Source organism: Vulpes lagopus, chromosome 7 (genome assembly GCF_018345385.1).
Source record: "Vulpes lagopus strain Blue_001 chromosome 7, ASM1834538v1, whole genome shotgun sequence".
NCBI lineage: Eukaryota > Metazoa > Chordata > Mammalia > Carnivora > Canidae > Vulpes > Vulpes lagopus.
Window position 1 is genome coordinate 67891393 of NC_054830.1, and position 22113 is coordinate 67913505.

At 44.4% G+C, this 22113-nt stretch overlaps 1 protein-coding gene across 5 annotated transcripts in view; it reads right to left on the minus strand.

Moving 5' to 3' along the window:
• PALM2AKAP2 (PALM2 and AKAP2 fusion) overlaps nucleotides 1-22113 on the minus strand; it is a 331425-nt gene that overhangs the window by 261777 nt on the left and 47535 nt on the right. For all 5 annotated transcript variants that reach the window (XM_041761309.1, XM_041761307.1, XM_041761308.1 and 2 more), the window contains exon 2: nucleotides 1530-1610. In XM_041761309.1, coding sequence (XP_041617243.1) covers nucleotides 1530-1610 — 81 coding nt within the window. The remainder of the gene's footprint in view (nucleotides 1-1529; nucleotides 1611-22113) is intronic.

A 22113-nucleotide genomic window follows, 5' to 3' on the forward strand; every position in this document is an offset into this window, starting at 1 on the left:
AAAAAAAGCCACCTTTAACTGAGAATTCACTGAGGTTTTAGTGCATTTTGGTCTCTTGTAAGGAGTGAGTTGACTGTACTCTGAGCCAGAGTCCCAGCTTTGTCCAGATTGACCTTGAAAAATTCACTTGGTTCTATTAAGTGTTTTTAAGTCCCTCTCTCTGTAGGAAGAAAATAGTAACTTTAGCTCTCAATGCGTCCTCGGAAATGTTGTAAGGAGGTAAATAGCATATGGGATATACTGTAAGCTCTTACAAAGAAAGGACCATAAATGGATTTACAAGAGCAAAGATAAATGGGCAATATTCTCATTACCATGCTGGTTTTCTTCCTTTCAAACACATTTCTCTGGTTAAAGTTGATAGTAAACTGATAAATATGCTAAGCAGATTTAGGTCATGCTGCTGTTTGAAACCAACTTGCTGATAATTCTGCTCCTAAGGATTCAGTTAGCACAATCCCATCTTCCAGAGAAGAAAGGGAAATACACTCATAAAGACTTATTTTGTTTAAAAGAATATATATTATCCACACCCAGCATCACCCTGAAAGTCAGCCCCACCTTCCCAACCAGCCCTCTGAGCAATGCAAATCTGTACATGAATGTCACAGCAACTTGAGGTGAGCAGGAGAAGGTTTTCCTAAAAAAGCCCAGAGCAGTAGAAGGCATGCAGCAACTCCCAGATGGCCACTGGAATGTGTTCACAATATTCTGCAAGCCTGCAGAAAGCAACATTCTGTAGCCTGTGGAGTCCTGGTGACAGTGACAGAGCTTTCTCGTGGGCTGTAATCAATTATGATGCTTAAGTGCTTATGTTTCAAAGAAAAATAAATAAATAAACATCTCTCTGTGTGTGTATGTGTGTGTGTGTGTGTGTGTGTGTGTGTGCAATGGAGACTCAACTAAATCAGATCATTTCAATGCCATCTTTTGACCAACTGCTCGTTCGGAGACAGAACACTTCCAAAATCGTGCAAGTAGGAATAAAACGAATGAATCATCGGAAACACACAGGGTTGTTGCTCTTTGGATCAGAGCACGGCGCTTTCACCTCCCTCTTCTCCATCTCAGAAAGAAAATATTAAGGTTTTTAATCTCTAAAAGAACACGATGTCCAATGTGGCCCTTGGAACCTCGGAACAAACACACACACACACACACACACACACACACACACGGCACCTCCTGCGCTGGAGAGGCAGCCCCGGAACACTGCCTCACCCACCATGTGGAAATTCTCATCCGATTTCTATATATAACCACCACATTTCACACGCACACACCAGCCCCCAAACCCGTCCCCATGCACACTATAATCGCATCATGCTCGCAGAAACCGGAATGCTGTAACAATGCCCTGAATTTGAAAAATGCACAAGAGAAGCCAAGAGGTGGCTTTCCTGATGGAACGAGAAAGGGCTCGTGCAGTCGGCGGCAGTGCCTTCACGCCAGGGCGGGCTCGGCCCCGCTCTCCGGAGTGTGATCTGCATGTCTAATGCTGGAACAGGTTCCTGGGATCAGCCACTTACCTTGCAATGCTGCAGCAGGAGTATCTGCTCGTCCAGCTCTTGCCGCTTGCCTTCTATTTCAGTCTGCCTCTTTCTTTTTTCCTTGAAAATAAAGAGAGAGAGGCTGTAAGAGTAGGTGGGTGTTGGCTCCCAGAATCTTAAGGCCGGAAGCAGCAGCAGCAGCAGCAGCACACATCTGGAGACACACTTCCAGAGATGCTGGGCACACACGCAGTGTCACCTGCCCCTCCGCCTCCAGCGGCTCTCTCCCCACCTGCCTGCTGTGGGCTCGGCGAGTGGGAGAGTCTCCTCCGTCAGCCGGGCTGCAGCAATTTTATCCAGAAGAAAAGGCGGTTTCCACACACACACACACACACACACACACACACACTCACACTCACACACTCAGAGTCATGTTCTATGCAGTGCTAATTTGGAGACAAAGAATCAAAATGTCTCAATCGAAAAGATGAGGTTGTTATAAACTGCAAATACGACAGAATGAAACCATGGGGATTCGAGGAGGGTTAGCTTTCTTTCATCAAAATCACAGATGCAAAGGATCCAACACAATTCCCAATCTCGTAGGACAAATCATCCCGTTGGACATCACAAACAATGCAAATGCGATGGGTGGTCTTTGCTGAAACGAGTCTGGGGGGGCTGGAGGGGGAGCAGTGCATGTGGGCGGGCTCACTGAGGTTATGTTAAACCTGAAATCTGAAGTTGGTCCGCCCGCATCCGACTCCCAGCTCTGCCGTTTGCTACCTGTGTGACCCCTGGCAAGTTCTTATACCTCCCTGGGTCTAGACTCTCACACAAAGAGATCATAATTTGTACCTAGACCAGATGCTCGGGGCATGGATTAAATGAGATGATCATGTAAAGGACTCGGAACAATGGCCTGGCACGTAGTACACGCTCAATAAATGTTGTTATTATACTTATTGCCACATGCTTACTTCTAGATAATGCCTAGACGCTGGCTCTAAAGGGACGTAAATCCCCCCCTATTGGGATCATAACCTTTCCCCTGGAGTGGACACTTAATGCTTTCCTTCTCCATACTTCCCAGATGCAGACAATAGACGTCCTATAAATGGGATTGATTTAAGAACAGAAAGGCCTGCCTTTAATGATAGCTTGCTTGTACCACATTTTATTTCCAAAGTGCACAGTGGGGAGGTCTGCTGGGACGTTTACTGCCCTGGATTGTTTCCTTTATTCACATATGCAGGGAGAAACTTGCTAGACAGACATAGTGGCATGCTACAAAACGACAGCCAAACCCTGGAGAAGACAATAATGTGGAAGGCTGGCTGGGGTGCTCTGTATTAACAGAAGCCTTTATTTCACGGAGTTGCCATTTCTGGGGATGTGCCGGCACCACTGCTATTCAAGCCAACGTAGCAATGATTTGGGTTATAACCAAGTTCTTCTGTGTGATGCCCAGACTGTTAAGAAATATTAGTTTATAATCTCCAGACATTAGGAGACACAATATCCGAGTCAAGGACATAACCTCCCTGCCAAAGGGAGGCCCAAGGACCTACCAGTTACCAAAGAACTCCAATCAGTGGTGCATTATGGATGCTCCCAGAGTACATCTAAGAACATATAATATATGACAGTGGATGGAAAGTGAGGCCTAATGAGAAGAGCCCACTTATCCAGTCCCTCAGAGGTGCCACATGATAAAGCAAGGACCTGGGGAACCAGCCACTATCTCTATACCCTGGGGCTCCTCAAGAGTAGGCTTATTGGACTTTAGCGTTCACTCCCACTGGCTATCAAGACATATAGGTGTCCACATTTAAATCCAGAACCCATCTAGTGTGTCACAGACACAAGATGCAGATGACATGGTGCTTTCATACATGTTAACTGAGTGCTACGTGTTTGCTATAGATGGAACACTGGTGTCCTCCCCCAAAATTCATACGTTGAAACCCAATCCCCAAAGGGACGGTAATTAGGAGGTGGGGACCTTTGGGAGGTGATTACGTGGAGCCCTCCTGAATGCGATTAGTGCCCTTATATGAGAAATCTCAGAGTATTCTTTTGCTCCTTCTGTCATGTAAGGACTCAGTGAAAAGACAGTTGTCTCCGAACGAGGAAGCAGGCCCCCACCAGACACTGAATTTGCCAGTGCCTTGATCTTGGGTTTCCCAACTTCCAGAATTGTGGGAAGCAAACTCCTGGTGTATATAATGCACTCAGTCTATGGTATTTTGTTAAAGAAACCTCACTGCACTAAGCCAGTGTTCTAATTACATGCCTGGTCATTTTGCAAACCTGGGTTTTCCCACCTCTGGGTCTTTGTTCATATAGAAAAGCCTCACTTCAGATTTGCCTGCTATGATACGAATGAACGATGCCTCAAATAGAAAAAATATTACCGATGGTACAGGCAGTGAACCTTAAATGCCCAAGCAGTAGATTCACTGGTGGTCACTGTGAACAGACATGATCATGAAAGATGCAGGTTTTAAGTTGGTTCATTAAGAATGGGTAGGAACTGGGGTACCTGAGTGGCTTAGCGGTTGAGCGTCTACCTTTGGCTCAGGGTATGATTCCGGGGGTCCCAGGATAGAGTCCTGCATCGGGCTCCCCGCAGGGAGCCTGCTTCTCCCTCTGCCTGTGTCTCTGCCTCTCTCTCTCTCTTTCTGTGTCTCTCATGAATAAATAAATAAAATCTTAAAAAAAAGGAATGGGTTGGAATTAGACAGATATAAATTAATGAGCAGCACATTCCAGGCAAAAGGAATTGTGTGAACAAGGGTAGAAACTTACTGCACATTCCGGGGACAATGAGGAGGGAAATTCAACTGAAGTGTAGGGCTTGCTCTTTGGAATAGAGATCAATGATTCAAAAGATTGGCTAGGATGAGACTATCGAGGACCCTGAATGCCAGGCCAAGAAGTTTGGATTTTATTCTCTAGGCAATGGAATATTGCCGGGTTCTAAGCAAGAGAGTGATGTGGTAAAATGGCATTTTAGGAATATTAATCTGGCACTGGTATACAGGCTAGATTAATAGGAGTCAGGATGCTTTTTCTATGAAGGTCCAGACAGTAAATATTTTAGGTTTTACAGAACATACGATCTCTGTTGCAACTACTGAAAGCTGTCATTGCCATGCAAAAATGGCTTTAGATAAAATATAAATGAATCAGTGAGTCTGTGTTCTTTTTTTTTTTTTTTTAGATTTCATTATTTATTTGAGAGACAGAGATACAGAGAGAGAGAGAGGGCGCACAAGTGGGGGATGGGAGAAGTAGCCCCCTCACTGAGCAATCAGCTCAGTGTGGGGCTTGATCCCAGGACCCTAGGACCACAATCCAAGCTGAAGGCAGATGCCCAGGCAACTGAGACACCCAGGCACCCCAACTGTGGCTGTGTTCTAATGAACCTTCATTTATAAACAGACGTGGTAGGCCAGATTTAGCCTGTAGTCATAGTTTGCTGACCTCTGGATGAAAAGATCATGAAGTGTCTTAAGAGGATGCTGCAGTGTGATGGAGACGGATAAACTAACAAGCCCACCCTAGCTTAGAGCTGCTCCAATCAGAATGGAAAGAAAAGGACAAATACAAGAACCAGAACTGATGAGACTCAGGACTAATAGGATTTAGGGGGGTAGGCAAGGCAGTGTCTTGGCTTTTAGCCACACAGACCAAAGCATACTGGTGTGGGAATGGGCAGTAATGGGAAACCAGTACTTTCCCACATGTGCTGTATTCATATTTTCCCTGAGGAAACTCCTTATTAGGTTAAAACTCAAAACCAAATAGTGTTAATATAGACAACCAGGCACCAGCATCAGCATGTTCACATCTGTGTTTTGTCTACTGAAGACTCAGGCTTGGCCCCGTCACAAGGACCCCCCTTAACCCCACATCCATGGCTGTTACTAGATTCTTAGATTAGTTGAGTCCCCTTCCACAGTGATGGGAGTTAGGTCCTGAAGTCACCACTAACCTGACAAAAGAGGTAATATGTGCAGTCAGCCTCTGTATAAAATCAGTTATGAGTCAACATCTGGCAAGTTCTGGTTCCTGGTTCCTGGTATCGCCTGCTTGGGCTGCTGAGGTGTGAGCTGTGCTCCTCACCTGCTAGCGTGCTGCTTTCCAGACTTCCCCTTCCTTTGATCAAGGCAAAACCACTAACTCTCTTCCCACTCCAGACGTTTAGACTACATGATTCCCTTTCATCTCATCGACCATATAACTCTATGTTGATAGCTTCCCCATCTGTATTTTCAGCCTAGATCTCTCTTCTGAGCTCCAGATTCCCATATTCAACCACCAACAGTTCATACCCATTCCCTCAAACTTAGCACTTGCCTGCATCATCTCAGCCATCCCTCCTCCCCTAGCCTCACATCTGTTCTTTCTGTGTTCTTCATCTCAGCAAATGACACTACTCAAGTCAGAAATTGCAGTTATTCTAGACACTTCACATTCTTGAAAGGCCAATTCCTGTTGATTCTGCTTGTCATTGTCTACATCTTCTGCTTCCCTAATACAACTTTTATTACTACCTTAATACTCTCTCCTTTATCTCCCCACCTGCACATGTAGAATATTCTACAAGAGTATCTTCAGCGCTCTATAGCACTTAACTGTTACACTCAATTTCCATCTGGATTACTGCAGGGGTGCCCTCACTAGTCTCCCTGTCTCTGCATCTTGGCTCTTGAGCAAGTCCCCCTCTGCATGGCTGCCAGAGTGATACTCTAGAATGGAAGTGTATCTCCATCCCTTGCTTCAAATCCCATTGCCTGCAATGGCAAATAGAAAGTTCTCCCCCACTGCTTCATCTGACAAAAAAAGAACTGGGGCACCTGGGTAGCTCAGTTGGTTAAGTGTCTGAATCTTGATTTCAGCTCAGGTCATGATCTCAGGGTCATGAGATCAAGCACTGCATTGGGCCCAAACTCATTGAGGAGTCTGCTTGAGATTCTCTTTCTCTCTCTCCCCCTGCCCTTCCCCCTGCTCAAGCTCGATAGATAGATTGATGATAGATTAGATAGATAGATAGATAGATAGATAGATAGATAGATAGATAGATAAAATCTTTTCTTAAATTAAGAATTCCTCTTTGACAATACGGCTTAAGTATCAATGAAACTAGAGTAACCATCTGCTCAGTCTTCTTTCCCTCAGAAAATTGACCTACCTTCACTATAAATGGAGCTGGTGGATTTGGCAGTCAAAGGCTAATCTATGTAGCCAGGCTCATCCCTGCTACAAGGACTTGTGTGTGACACAAGTTGAGCTAATCATACTACTTTATGTCATTGCAATAGCAATTGGGCCAAGGGTTGGCTAAATGACCCAAGTAGGACCAATAAGAAATATTTCTAGGGATATATACATGAATACTGGGAGAGAAAACTCCTCCCCACTAAGGTTAAGCTGGAATGATGCACATCTGAGTGGCAATTTTCCCATGCCACGTGGAAGACATGCATCCATGTTGGAGAAAGGTCAAACATGCAGGGAGAAGCAGAGCTGAAAGACAGAGAAAGAAGGATCCTAATGACACCAATGAGTCCCAGGCCTAGTTACACCAAAGCCAGAACCATCCCTGGCCGCCTTCTTCTTCTTCTTCTTTTTTTTTTTTTTTTTTTTTAAGATTCTTATTTATTTATTCATGAGAAAACAGAGAGAGAGAGAGAGAGAGGCAGAGACACAGGCAGAGGGAGAAGCAGGCTCCAAGAAGGGAGCCTGATGTGGGACTCGATCCCAGGACTCCGGGATCACACCCTGAGCCAGAGGCAGATGCTTGACCGCTGAGCCACCCAGGGATCCTCCATCCCTGGCCTTTTTAAGTTATATATACTCCCTTTTGCTTAAGCTGGTTTGAGTGGTGCTTCTTTTAAAATTTTTCCATGTATTTTATGTTTTAATTACCTGAAAATTCAAAATAATTTCTAGTAGAGCAGTGAGATATATACAGCTTTCTTATGAAATCTTTGTTTAGAGTATTTAGTATTTTGTCACTTGCAACTCAAAGAATAATGACAAGTACAGAAGTCTTTTCTGCTCCCTCCAAATAGAATTCATCACTCCCTCTTTCTCTGCTCCCTCTACAGGCTGTGGGTCTTTCTGCATTAGTACCTTGATCACTTTAGCACTTATACATTTAACTATTTACATATCGTCTCCTTTTACCAAACTATGTGCTTTTTGAGGACAAAAATCTTGGCTGATGCTGGGGCACCTGTATGGCTCAGCTGGCTGAGTGTCCGACTCATGATTTTAGTTCAGGTCATGATCTCAAGGGTCTTGAGATAGAGACTGAGCCCTCCACTGGGCTCCACATCCAGCGGGAAGTCTGCCTGAGATTCTCCCTCTGTTCCTCCCCGCCCCCACTCTCTCCCCCCCACCCCCGTCTCTCTTTCTCTTTCTTCCTCTCTCAAATAAATAAATAAATAAATCTTAAAAGAAATCTTGGCTGATGCATCTCCAAAGCCTAGAGCACTGCATGATGAAGACATGTAATAGACACATCTACCTGACTGAGATACTTGCTCCCTTTTGGTCATTTTCTGATTGTAGAAATCCCTCCCTCAAAGGCATTATAATTTCAATGGCAGTAAAATATATCATTGAAAACACATTAGCAATCAGTCAACAGAACCAGAAGTATCTTTCTGTTGGAGACATTAGCCCATATGGAATAGACCATTATTGCCATGCATATAAAAAAAGACTTGGAAAGGCTAGCTCTGAGAAGGAATCATGGAAAGCTCATTCTGAGGAGAAAAGCTGGGGTAAGGGAAATTCCAGGAAAAGTATAATGAGCTGACAGTAGCAAACCATTCAAGGGGAATGTGACTCAAGAGACATCTGGAATGAAGTGATCTCAATCCATTAGGAAGTTTTCCAGATCCCTCTACTATCTGGGAGGCCTAGCAAGTCCCTTTCATTGTCTTTATGTAAATTGTATATTTTCCTGGCAAGTATTTTCTGGAAGTATTGCAACATTATGAAACTGCAGGCTCTGCAGAGTAAGGAGCACCCATGGAATGGAGCACAGTCTACTCAAAGGTGGTTGGTAAGTATAACGGGAAGTCATTAGGAAGTCTAGGTGCACCCTGGTGCAGCTAGAGGCAGGCCCTCTCTTCCCTCATCAGCAGGGGCTGCTACCCAGGCACAGTGGTGGTGGCTGGGGAGGTAGCCCAGATGAGTTTGTGAGAAACAGTGAGAGAGGGAAAGAGGCCGAGCAGAGAGGGCAGTAAGGAGCAGCGACAGGGAGTTTCCTGTCCTCCGGAGGCCCACGTTGACTTGAGCAGATACTTAGAGCCCCAGCATACATCTGTGGGAAGGAACCAGAAGACCTACTTACTCAGAGCACTACTGCCTTCAAGAGATGCCAGAATTTAGATGAGAGGGTTAAAAAAAGGAAAATATGTTAAAATGTAAATGTTGCAGCCTTTCCTCCAGCTATTGCTAGGTAAAGAGAAGGTTGCTTTGATGCCTCTCACTGTGAGCCAAAGGGAATTGTGTGTTCCTCCCCCGAGCTCACAGAGGCCTTTCAGTGACTTTGGGCCAGCTACTTCATAGGCTTTGTAGTGCAGACTCAGAGAAAGGGGCAGAAGGCTGAACTGCAGACCTGGACTGTTTTAAATAATTTGCACTTGGAAAGGGAACGGGGTAGATAGCTGATAGGGGGGAAATCAGAGAGGAGAGAAGGAATGAAGAAAGAAGAACCGAGATGGCTTAGGGACAGCTTGAAGTTCACCCATTTAAAAAGAAAAGGAGCTGAGAAATTAAGACTAGAAAATCAGGAGGAGAGCATCTTGCAGTATTTTATTGTGGCTTATAAAATGAATCCTCTTTGTATTCCCAAAGATCCCAGTAAGAAAACTGGACTTTTCTTCAGACTGTGCTTCTCGGTGCCTTCTAGCTGAAATGGAATCGCCAGGGTGCCAGCTTTCATATGGGTTACGCTAAGTAGTAAGGTAATTGTGAGAATTAAATTATGAAAAGCAACTTGCAAATGGGGGCCCTGTGAGCTTTTTCTATTAAGGAATCAGAATGTCATCTCAGTCGTGGTTGAATTATAATTACCTGTTTAACGCTGCTGTGGAACCAGTGTTATTTATATACCTGAGGACGGAGAAGCAGGGTGGTCGGTCTGATAACTGAGACACCTGAGGGATCATGTATAAAACAATTGAGGAGGTACCCACTCATCTCTGTCCAACTGCCTGTCCAGCTAACTTGAATGTTGGGTTTGCTCAGCAGACACATCCGTACGAGAGATCTGTTATCCGATCTCAATGCCACCAGGTATCAAAACTGTCTCTCCTGGCTCTGACTTGAAGGTCACCAATCACAATTCTGCTTACATTCAGCCTCCCCAAGTAGTTAGCTAAATGGAGAGGCAATACTCGTTAATCCCCTTGCAATGTCCATCCACGTAAAATGAATAACATGGCATTTGGATTTAGGTTGATGAGTGTATGGAAAGCGAAGTTGTTATGTGATTTTCTGATCCCACAAATCTAAGGAGCAGAATCTGGCATCAGTTCAAAAGGCTCGGTCAAAAGGACAAGTAAACTACATTTTCCATAATCACACTGCTCTGCCCAGCCATGCACCCATTCACCCAACAATTTTTTTTTGATTCTACAGTTCTATTCATTCCCCATGGCTTAGTTTAGACCAGCATTCCCATTTAGGTAACTATCTTTTATCCAACTGATTACTAGGCCTTGAACTTGCCATCTACTGGTAACAGAAGGAACTGCCAACTTTGTTTCGCTTGTAACAGAAATGATAGTCAAGAAAAAGAATTTTAAACAAGAAAGAAGCCACTGATTAGTTCAAACTTCACTATGGGGTTTTATTTTTCACTATGGGTTTTCGAAAGGATACTTTCACACCTAAAATCTTAACAAACATTATACAGAGCTTAGATGCAAAATTGAACAGTTAGGATAGCTAGCCTCTTAGTGACAAACCCAATGCACGACACAGCAAAGTTTTAGTCTAAAGTCTTTGGTAGATACTTTATAGTCCATATGGATTAGGTCTTAAGTCTATTTTTAAGATCTGCCCTCAGTGTTACCCTTTAAATAATTATTGAACCATGTAGCTATAGTTTTGCTTTAATGGTCATAACATCAAACCCCTTGCGAGGCATGCTTCCCTTTAGTGTCCTTTTCTGGAAACCAAAAAGGAGAGTGGTCTGACACAGCTCTGATGAGAAGTTAAGATCTGTTTTACGGTATCATATAGATAAGTCCACTGTGAAGAAAAAAATCGAGCACTTTCTATACAGATGGAATGGTAGAGAGCTCTGAGAAAGTCCCAAATGCCAGAAATAACATAACTAAATTCATCCACAGAATGTAATCTCCATATCATCAGTCTCAAAGTATTGCTTTCTTCCCCACCATGAAGCCACATGGGCACTGAACTAGGAGTCGGGAGACCCAGCTTTGGGTAGAGGTTCCACTGCTGGCCCCCGGGTGACTTAGACGAGTCTGTTGTTTCTGGGCTTTGGATTCCCCACATGTGAAATGAGCAGGTTAGACCAACTTCACTGTGAGCTTCCTCCATCTCGAAGAATCCATGACACTAAGGAGAACAATGGCTTTACATTCTAGACGGTCACGTGCCTTTCCTCAGCTATAAAGTCATACGAGCAAACATTGCATGGTGCTTCTGTGTGCCCGGCACTGTTCTGATTGGTAAATATTAACACTTTTAACCTTCACAACCACCCGGTGCATGAGGTACGATCATTATCTGCATTTTACAGAGGAGAAAACTGAGGTGCAGGGAGATACAGAGATGAGCTCAGATGGCTCGTGAGTGTCAGAATTCGAACCCAGGATGAAAAATGGAAATATAAATGTCTCATGGGGCTACGTGAAATACAACAAAAAATAGAAGCACATTTCCCGACACAGTGCGGGAACTCCATAGGTAAAGGTGCTTCCTTTGCGCCTGGCATGAAGTTTTTGACTTAGGGTTCTCTCTAGCCAACTGCAAACTACTCATGGAACCGAAATTCAGATCTGTACTGGCTGAACCTAAGAATAACGACGGTGGTGGTGGGAAAAATGCCAACAACAAAAACAATAATAATAATGGTAATTAAGTTTGTTGACTTAACTTGCTATGTGCCAGGATCCCTCCAGCTTTTCATTTAATCCTCAGAACACTTTCTTTCTTTTTTTAAGATTTTATTTATTTATTTGAGAGGCAGAGTGTGTGTACAAGCAGGCAGAGAGGCAAAGGGAGAGGGAGAAGCAGGCTCCTCTCTGAGCAGGGAGCCCGACACCGGGCTTGATTCCAAGACCCTGGGATCATGACCTGAGCTGAAGGCAGACACTTCACCAACTGAGCCACCCAAGCGCCCCTAGGACATTTTCAAGTAGGTTCCTTTACTATCCCCTTTTTATGGACAACAATAGTCAAAACTGAGCATGAGTGGGTAAACATGGGCTGGGAAGTAGCCAAGCAGGGGCTGAAGCCCCAGAGCATCTGACTCCTGAGCACATTATTGTGAACAGAGATGTGTTTTGGCTACTAACATTTGCTTAGCTCTGAGAGAGCTCCATACAAGACACACAGAACACACCTTCACGCCCATGTGCCAAAACCTTCCAGAACATAGGAGATGTTGAGGATGCAAAACATTCTGATGTCAAGTCTTTCCACCGCCGACCCAAACCCCCAGACAGGAGACCTTTTACAGAATCTGTGAGCACTTCCCAATTCCAAACAGAAATCGGTCGAGGCTGGATTGGAACCTGCAGCAATCCCCCCGTGAACCAGTATATTATTCATTTCTCTCAATTCCTGCAGCAGACACTTCCAGGGGATTGAACGATTTCATCAGGAGGGCAAATGCAAAATAAGTCTCCCCCATTTGAACTTTTCATCTGAGAAGGATGGTTGCAAAATGAGGCTGCAGCTGGGAAAGCTCTCAATTTACCATGTCAGGCTCATGAGCGGAGACACTCTCTAAATCTGGGGCTTCTAGGTACTAGAATATATCTCTCTAAAATTAGATGACAGGAAGAGTAAGGGGCAGAGGCATGCACTAAATTGAAAGTCCTATCGTGGGAAGAAGCGCAAGGCCTGCAGGAAATGTCCCTCAGCCAGGAGCAGGAGGGGACCCTGCACAGACCTCCCAGGAAGCAGTCCCCCCCCCCGGCTGCTTGCAGGTCTCGGAGCAGCAGCCCATGGACGAGTAGCGGGGCTGGGATGCCACCAAACAGAGCTGTGGTTGTTGGAAATACGAGACAAAATAGCATGCACAAAAATAGAACGTGGATGCAATGTGGGGCATTCTGACAACAAAGGAAGCCAACTCGGAGAGATGAGCATCATTCCCCACAGAGACGTACACACCTTTTCTGACTCTCGCCAATTACGTTGTTTGTTTCGTTAGATGTCACTATCTGGTGACCATCTACCTGTATCTGTTCCTATACCTACACCTACCTATATCCCCGAGAAAAGCTACAGAAGGAGGAAATATAAATAGCCCAGATAAATACAGCATTTAAAAACATAATATGAAAAAATAGATAGATAGATAAGTAAGTAAGTAAGTAAATAAATAAATAAATAAAAACATAATATGGGGTGCCCAGGTGGCTCAGTAGGGTAAGGGTCTGCCTCCAGCTCAGGTCATGATCTTGAGGTCCTGGGATCAAGCCCCGCACTGGGCTCCCTGGGAGCATGCTTCTCCCTCTCTTCTCTGCTCGTGCTCTCTCTTGCTATCTCTGTCTCTTTCTCTCGCGCTCTCTCTCTCTCTAACAAATAAAGAAAATCTTAAAAAAATAAAAACACGGTAAATATCAAACTAATAAGTGTGCATAGTGAGAAAATTCAAACAATACACAAAGAAGTAAATGAATAGCTGAGTCTCCCTACACCCCACCCCCATTAATTGAGGGTATCCTTCACGTTTTATATGTATCCTACCAGGGGAAATAATCCCACAAGTAGGCCAGCCTATTATCCATAGAGATCTCTTATTCTTTATATAAAAGGAATTACAAAATATGCTTCCTGAAACCTTCCTTTTTTCTTAGTGATGTATCTCAGGGATTTTTCTACCTCGGCACAGGAGGGTCCCACCTCATTCTTTGTAACTGCTGCTTAGATTTTCTTTATATCACTGGTCAGCTGCTGATAGATTATTTAGGTGGGTTCCCAGTATTTTATTTGCTATTACAAACAGGCCTGTAATGAATCTTTTTCTACATACATCTTAGATGTATTTTTGTGGCCGTGTCCACAGGGTAAATCTCTAGCAGGAAGGCTGCCAAGTCAAAACATTTGAGGATTTAACATTTTTAATAGGGCCAAACTGCCCTCCCCAAACCATTTTCTCTGTGTTTTAAATGGCATAAATCTGAGTTGAAAATAAGACTCAAGCACCTAACAAGGGTTTTTGACAGTTTCCCCCTTTGTTAGCTATATCTGTAGTGACCCAGGGGGAGTTTAAATGAAAGTATCTACTACTTTTGAATAAACTGCAAGCTGTTCTTAAAACATCCTTGTGTCATCTATATTTATCACAGACTATTATTCTGTGTTTTGGGGCCTAAAAGGGCACTTTTCAGGTTTAAAAAAAGTGATGTTTTTCTACTTGATGAACAGAAGTCTATCACGGCTCCATTGGTTTTCTAGAAGGACTCAGATTTATACCCCTCTTCCTTGCACTGTTAATGTCAGAATTATCATACAGCTGGGTTGTGCCCACTTATTTATAATGAAAGAAGGTTTACTTCTTCTGCTGTGGTTGCCATCCTCCATGGTTTAAAAGTACAAAATTTTCCATCTACTAAAATAATTCCTAGATGGACTTCAGCAATATAAAAAATGAAAACATAAGAAAATACAGTCATTATCCGATTTTAAGGAAAAGACTTTAAAAACATAAAGCATAGAGAGAAACCACAAAGTATGAACCTTCATTATATAACCTCATTACATAAAACTTAAAAATGTGGTTTTTATAGTACCAACGAAACATACAACTCAAAGGCAAGTTCCCATCTGGGACAAAATATTTTCAATATATATGTCAAACGGCTAAGACTGTTAGTAAATAAAGGGTTCTTACAAAACTATATGATCTGTAAATAAAGCTATGAACACTGAAATACAGAAAAAGAACAAAATATAGGGGAAATGCTCAACATTATCAGTAACCAAAGAAATGCAAATTAAGCACTGGGATGCCACTTGCCACCTATGAAATGTACTCTCTTCCTTCCTACACACCCACAGGGTATTTTAAAATATCATGTGTTCTGTGTTGGAGAGGGTGTGAAGAAAGAGACCCTCTCTTTAATCTCGGTCAGAATTACAAATAAGAGTGGTCTTTCTGGAAGGTCATTTCAAAGGTATTGATTGCATTTATCATACAGAATTTATGCAGAGAAAATTATCTTTGATAGGCTCAAAGATTTTTGGAAAGCATATTCAACCTAGAGATAGATGCAACACCAAAAAAAAAAAAAATTAAACAGCTAGTGATTAGTTAAATACGATGCATCTTATAAACCATCCAATGACTTCCTTTTTCATTTGGGATAAAATCAAAGCAAGCCCACCCATGATGCACTGACTACCTCTCTCCTGCACCTCATCTTGTCTCTTTTTCCTGCTCACTTCCCACTCTGGCCACATTGGCTTTAACAAGAGATTGGCTGTGGCATGGAGGCCAGAGAGGTGGGTGGGGAATCTGTGCCAAGTCGGCCTCAGAATCAAATGGGACTTTACATGGATAAAAGAAGATATAGTGTGTGTATGTATATATATATATATATTATATATATATACATAAACACAATGGAATATTACTCAGTCATCAGAAAGGATGAATACCTGCCATTTACATCAATGTGGATGGAACTGGAGGGTATTATGCTGAGTGAAATAAGTCAATCAGAGAAAGACAATTACATGGTCTCACTCCTATGTGGAATATAAGAAATAGTGAAAGTGACCACAAGGGAAGGAGGGGGAAACTGAATGGGGAAAAATCAGAGAGGAAGACAAATAATGAGAGACTTTTAATCATTGGAAACAAACTGAGGGCTGCTGAAGGGGAGGGCTGCGAGGGGACGGGGGTAACTGCGTGATGGGCATTAAAGAGGGCATATGATGTGATGAGCACCTGGTGTTATACTATATGTTGACAAATTGAATTTAAATAAAATAAATAAATAAATGGGAAAAAAATATGGGACTTTGCTTTTCTTTGGCTTTATCCCCCATGACCTCTCTCCAGAGAACCCTCCAGAGTTTGGCTACAATTTGGGGCAAGACTCAAGATGTCTGGCTATTAATACCATGTAAGTGGTGCCCTGACCTCATTCTTTCCAACGTCTGGCTTCCAGTCTCATCCAGTTCTGAACACGCATAAACTAGCTGGATGCCTCCACGCCTTGACCTTAATTCTCCCCACAGTGTGCAACCCGAGATGACCATTAAGATTATCTGAAGAACATTACAAAGTACCAAGCCCAGGCCCCACCTCCCAAGACTTTGGTCTTATTGGTTCAGGCACTGGAAGCTGTGAATGCTCCCAGGTAGTTTTAATGTTAGCAAAGGTGGAAAGTCACTGCAGGGCATATGGCAGCAGTTCCTTCTGCTTTGGCTCATTTGAGCTTCCTCTTCATCAGTCCAAAATAAGCTATTTGGTTAAATTTTGCTGAGGACTCAGCACTGGGTCAGTCACTTGCCTATTTTTGCAATTAAGTCCTTACTTTCTTCGCTCTTCAAAATCTGGGTTTCGGCCACAGGTCAGTAGGTTTTTGACACAAGGGCTGTAGAGCTTATACTGAGCACCTGTCTCTCAAGAGTCAACACTCCTTCTTTTTAGTATTTATCATCCTCACCAGCTGCTGTCTGGGCTCTCGAGCCCTCCTGTGAGGCTCCTAGAACTCATTTAGATTACAATTTTGTACCCCATAACATGGTGATAAACCAAGTCAGACGAGGCCGGGGGGATGGGGTTCAAAACAGAACCACAGAAAACATCTCAAATGCAGGTTTGATCAAAAGCAAACAAGTTTTGTGCCTTGAAAATTTATTTAAATGCCTCGATGCTACACTACATTTCAAAATTGAGAAAGACCACAGTTAGGAAAAAGATCATCCCTGAGAATGGATTCCCTCTATGCAGTTTCCACCCATAACATCTGGTGAGTACTGAGGGAAAGAAATAAAGGTGAGCTGAGTAGGTTCTCTGCCAGGTTTGAGTTGCAGGCAGTAGATCCCACAGGCACCTCCAAAGCCTCATGGGATTCCCTATTTGGTCTCCTCTGGAGGCTGATGACAACCTGAGAAGAGGAGAGGGAATCCATACGACTGAGGGCCCATGAGACCCACGGGTGTCTCTGAACTGGCTCAGCCTCCCGGGGTACCCTACACATAATGAGCACTTCTCCTTTGTTCTAGCACTTCCCATGAACTTAGCATTTAGTTAAGGCACATTCCTGATGGGGGGGAAGACTGAAGAGTTCATGCTGACATTTGATAAAGGTCTCATTGAATGAAAAGGACAACGATCGGACAAGACAGGGGAAAGCACAAACTTCGTAAATGGCCCCCGTGTTATTACGTGTTTCTTGACATGTGAATGCCAACTTACACACACACACACACACACACACACACACACACACACAGGTTATCCAAGAAACAAACAAGATTATATTAAGTGACACCACATAGTAATTTCTTAACAGAGAAAAGGTATCTACCTGCAAATCCCCAGCTGGAGGCTCATTTTGAGAGTCTACCTCTCCACAAAGTTATTAACTAACACCAGCCCAGGATCCTGGGGCTTCAGGCCCATGCATTTGATCTTTGGAAGATTCCTGCCTTCAAGCAGGGGGCTGGAAGTGCCCATAGGTAATACCTAATATTGAGCATTGCATTTGTTAGGAAATAAAAGACTGAAATCTTCTGAGTGAGATTTCTCTCTCTCCTATCTCACCCTCTCTCTCTTTTTAAGGAGTGCATATTGGGGCCTATATCCTATGACCTCTATCTTCCAGCACAAGGGCTGGCAAACTTGCTCTGTAGAAAGCCACATAGTAAATATCCTTGGCTTCACAGTCTGTGCCACAACTACTCAGCTCTGCCCTTGTACAGCTACAGGCGATACATAAACGAATAGACGTGGGTGTACTCCATTTGGCCCGCAGGCTGGAGTCTACATACCCTGGCTACACCACATCAAGAACTGACTACCAGCCCTGAGCTCTGCTATGGACACAAGCGCTAGGAGACTGCAGTCTGAGCAACAAGCTGTGGGAGTGTTGAAAGCAGTGGTGCTGCTGGGGGGGGGGGGGATGCACGTAGATAAGTCACAATTAAAGGAAAAACATCACGTCTCACAAGTCTTTTCCTTGCTGCCAGAGGGAAGGAGGGAGCAAGGGAGGACGGAGGGAGGGGATTCTCACTGAGTCCCTGCACCTGGAACTGTCAGATGTTATTTTAAGTCTCACAATGCCAAGAAGGTTACATCGTCCCTACTCTGGAGAGGAAGGAACTGAGGCCAATGGGTAGAGTGCCCAGGGCAGACAGGGAGGGAGGAGGGGTGGCACTGGCATCTGCACCCAGGTCTGTCCTGAGCCCGCACTGTGTCTTCCCCAAAGGCAAGGCTTCAGTAATAAGGAGAGTTGGACCTTGGGCCTTCTCCCTCCTAAGGCCTGCATTCTGCATTGCAAAGCTTGGCCAGAAATGGCCCGTTGTGGGCCTGAGGGGGACTCAAGCAAGAAAGAACCACAATGGCCAGAGACTTCTCATAGGATGCTGAACCCTGGCCAGGGCGGCTGCCCACCCCTGGGGAGGCTTTTTAGATTGATCTGCATGGCAGCCTTGATACCAGTCTGCCCTTTCCTTCACTAGCTCTAGAGACAGGTGTCTGCTATCTGGGTGCCTTGAGCTTCTCCTGCTGCCTGAGCCCGGGGACCTGGCCCTCCCACCCCAAACTCCTCTGCTCCTCTACCCCTGTCGGTTTCTGGGCAGGGTCCCAGAGCTGCAGGAGAGAGCACACCTGCTGTCCCATCAGGGCTGTCACTTCCTCCTCCTGCCTCTTCCTCATCCTGCAGATCTCAACTCCAAAGTCACCACCCTGATCCACCCAATCCAGGCTGAACCTTCTGATTGTCCTGCACTAAATTCTCAATGCCTAGAATGGTGTCTGGCTCGATGATAAATACACATACAGCCGGCACCCTCCATTTCCAGTGAGGGCTCAGCCTACCGGGCTCTCCGCACCCAGTATTTCCACCTCATCATGGAAAGCATGCAGATGAGTGGGTTTTCCTCCTCTCCCAGGCCTGCGTGCTCAGAGTCACCCAGGAAAGCCTGAATACCCATCTCCTCTGCTCACCGGGGGCCTCTAGCAATTACGCTCAGCAGCAGTACGAAATGAACACAGTCTAACCCAGAAACCCTGAAAAGCCCTGAATCTAGTTAATCGAGCAATTTCTAGCAAGTCAAGCACTTTTGATGGTGGCCCCCTAGCCATCTGGGGGAAGCGACTGCTCTCGCCTAAATTGTGCACCGTCTTCATTCCAGCTTTACGCTGCGGCCCAGGAGACAGCCATTGGCTGAATGACAATCAGAACATTCTCTCGGCATCAACACATGTTCAGAAACAAAGCAAAAGTCCATGGCCAGCAGCTCCTCGGCTTGCCTGTTGGATCAGAATTAGTTTCCTTTTGGGAGTTGGAGGGAAAGATAAAGCAGAGGAATCCTCCAATGCACTTGCCCCCAAAAAGGTCACTGCAAATGGCCCTACCTGGGACCAGCGTTTAAGATACAAATGGTCATTCTGAGCCCTACTTGAGTCCATCTTCATGACTGACTTCATGATGACCTCCTACCGGCACATACACACACCCCTTCCTGACATTTACACCAGGGGACAAGACTAGCACCCACGAGGCAGGGTTTCTATGGCAGAGGTGAGGTGTGACACGACAGCAACAGGGCATGTCATGTGTCATGTGTGCATTCTGCAGGCTTCCCTCTGGCTGGGCCCCTTGTAGTTCCCAGCTGGGTGGGAAAGCCCTGCAGCTTGAGTCACGTAGCCCACGGGCACAGCAGCGGCTGCGCAGGAACGTGCAGATTGGGTTGCAAAAGCTTAGCACATGCACAACCATCCACATGCACACATGCAAACCATGCGTGTTCACAAACATACACATGGGAACTTGGCGCTTCCATTTTTACATGCAATTTCAGTTTTGTTTTGTTTTTTAAGATTTTATCTATTTATTCATTAGAGACACACACAGAGAGAGAGAGGGGCAGAGAGAGAAGCAGGCTCCATGCAGGGAATCTGACGTGGGACTCGACCCCAGTTCCCCAGAATCACACTCTGGGCCAAAGGTGGTGCCAAACTGCTGAGCCACCCGGGCTGCCCCTGCAATTTCAGTTTTAGGGTCATTTTAGGTTGATGAAAATGTTATGGAGAGAAGTACAGAAAGTCCACCTATAAGTGTTACCTCCCCAGCTTCCCAGAATGCCAACATCTTGCACGACACAGTCCCATTGTCAAAATCAAGTCCACAGGAACATAGAGCTATTAATTAACTCAACTATAGACTCTTGGGATTTATCTTTTTTTAAAATTTATCTTTATTTTTTTAGATCAATGCCCTTTCTCTCCACTTCAGAATCCAATCCAGGATACCACATTGCATTTAGGGCATTTCTACCTGAGGATGTAGGAGGTACATCCCCTCTATTCCTAACAAAACGGATTTTGCAAACAGAAAATGACTCTTGGAGCAATGAGACTCTAAAACCCTCACTTCCACCTTTAGCTTACTTTCCTTTAGTAAAATTACTAAACCTCTCTCTGAGTTGTATGCGTAAAATGGAGCTAGCAGCAGAGCTTCATCACGTGACTGTCGTGACAATTAAATCATTCTGGAAGAGTGTGAAGCCAAAGGGTAGCTATACCCCCCGCTCAGCAAATGTGAGCTACTACAATCTGCTCTTATCACCTGGAAGAGCAATTGCATCCCGAGTGCAGATTTACCAAGAAATGAATGGTTCGAAGCTAGTTTGAGGAGTAGACCCCAAATCTGAAAAAGTATAGTTTTTGTGTCTGACCATCCAGAAAACTGGGAGTGGTTGCTGCAGACAAGAACTACAGGGCTGAATCTTAGTTTGTCCTCTTGGCTGTGTCTGGTGGTTAAATGCCAGAGTTGTGACAAATGTGCAGTGGTGACAGAGGAGGACCACCATTAGGCAGCCAGCTGGCCTCATCCTGGCTCAGCGTGAGCAGCTGGGATGGGGCCAGGCCTCGGGGAGCACAGCTGTTAGCTTTAGATGCACCGTCTTCCAGAAATCACACCGACCTTTCCTTCCATCAGGAAGGCCCATTTCAGTACTACAGACTCTATGCCAGGGGGAAAGAGGATGGAAATTAACGTTTATGCCAGGCCCTGCACATATATTACACACAGCAGCTTTCGATTTTCTTTTAAGATTTTATTTATTTATTTGACAGAGAGGGAAAAAACACAAGCAGGTGGAGCGGCAGGCCTAGGGAAAGGGAGAAGCAGACTCTCCATTGAGCAAAGAGCCCTACGTGGGGCTCTATCCTAAGACCCTGGGATCATGACCTGAGCCAAAAGCAGATGCTTAACCAACTGAGCCACCCAGGTGCCCCTGGCCTTCAATTTTCTCCACACGCATTTATCTATAAAATATTTTCAGTACATACCATCTGCATGTATATAAATAATAGGCAAACATAATATATATGTGTACCACTGAACTAATGCATACATTATAGACTATGCACAAAGTGGGCTTTTAAAATGGATAATTTGTAGATGAAATAAACAATATGATAAATCAATGAACGAGTAAGAGAACTGTTAATGAGAGTAGATATAAACCTTTACTTCAAAGAGTCTTGATAACTTTTAATTTCTTGGGGCCAACTTCTTATCAGATACGATTAGCCTGTCTTTGTTTTCAACATCTAGCTGAAGCTGACAAAAAAATTCCATCCGAAGGAGAAGTGTTAGCTCTGTCTATATGGATATTATTAGTATCAGCTTTTAATTCATACTGTCTGTGCAAAAACTTTTTGTAAGTCACATCTCCAATTTGGTGCAGTTTAAAATGGATCGTGAACTCTGTGAGTCCACGTCACCTGCGGAGATGAACTGCAAGACAACACAATGTGCTGAATGAGGACAGAGCTGCCCACCCCCTTCTGGTTCTGGAACTCCCCTCTTTCCTTTCAGGACATGCCGTGAACACACAGCATGCTGTGGGTATCAGCAACAATCCTTATATTGAATATCAGTGCAGCTTAATTTCTTACTAAGAAAAAAAAATAGAAATGCTCAAATTTGGGAGGCCTGGATGGCTCAGTGGTTGAGCATCTGCCTTTGGCTCAGGTCATGATCCCAGGGTCCTGGGATCGAGTCCTTCATTGGGCTCCCCGCAGAGAGCCTGCTTCTCCCTCTGCCTGTGTCTCTCTCTGTGTTGTGTGTCTCATGAATAAATAAAATCTTAAAAAAAAAAAAAAGAAATGCTCAAATTTTCTCACACCACTCCTAAGGATTAT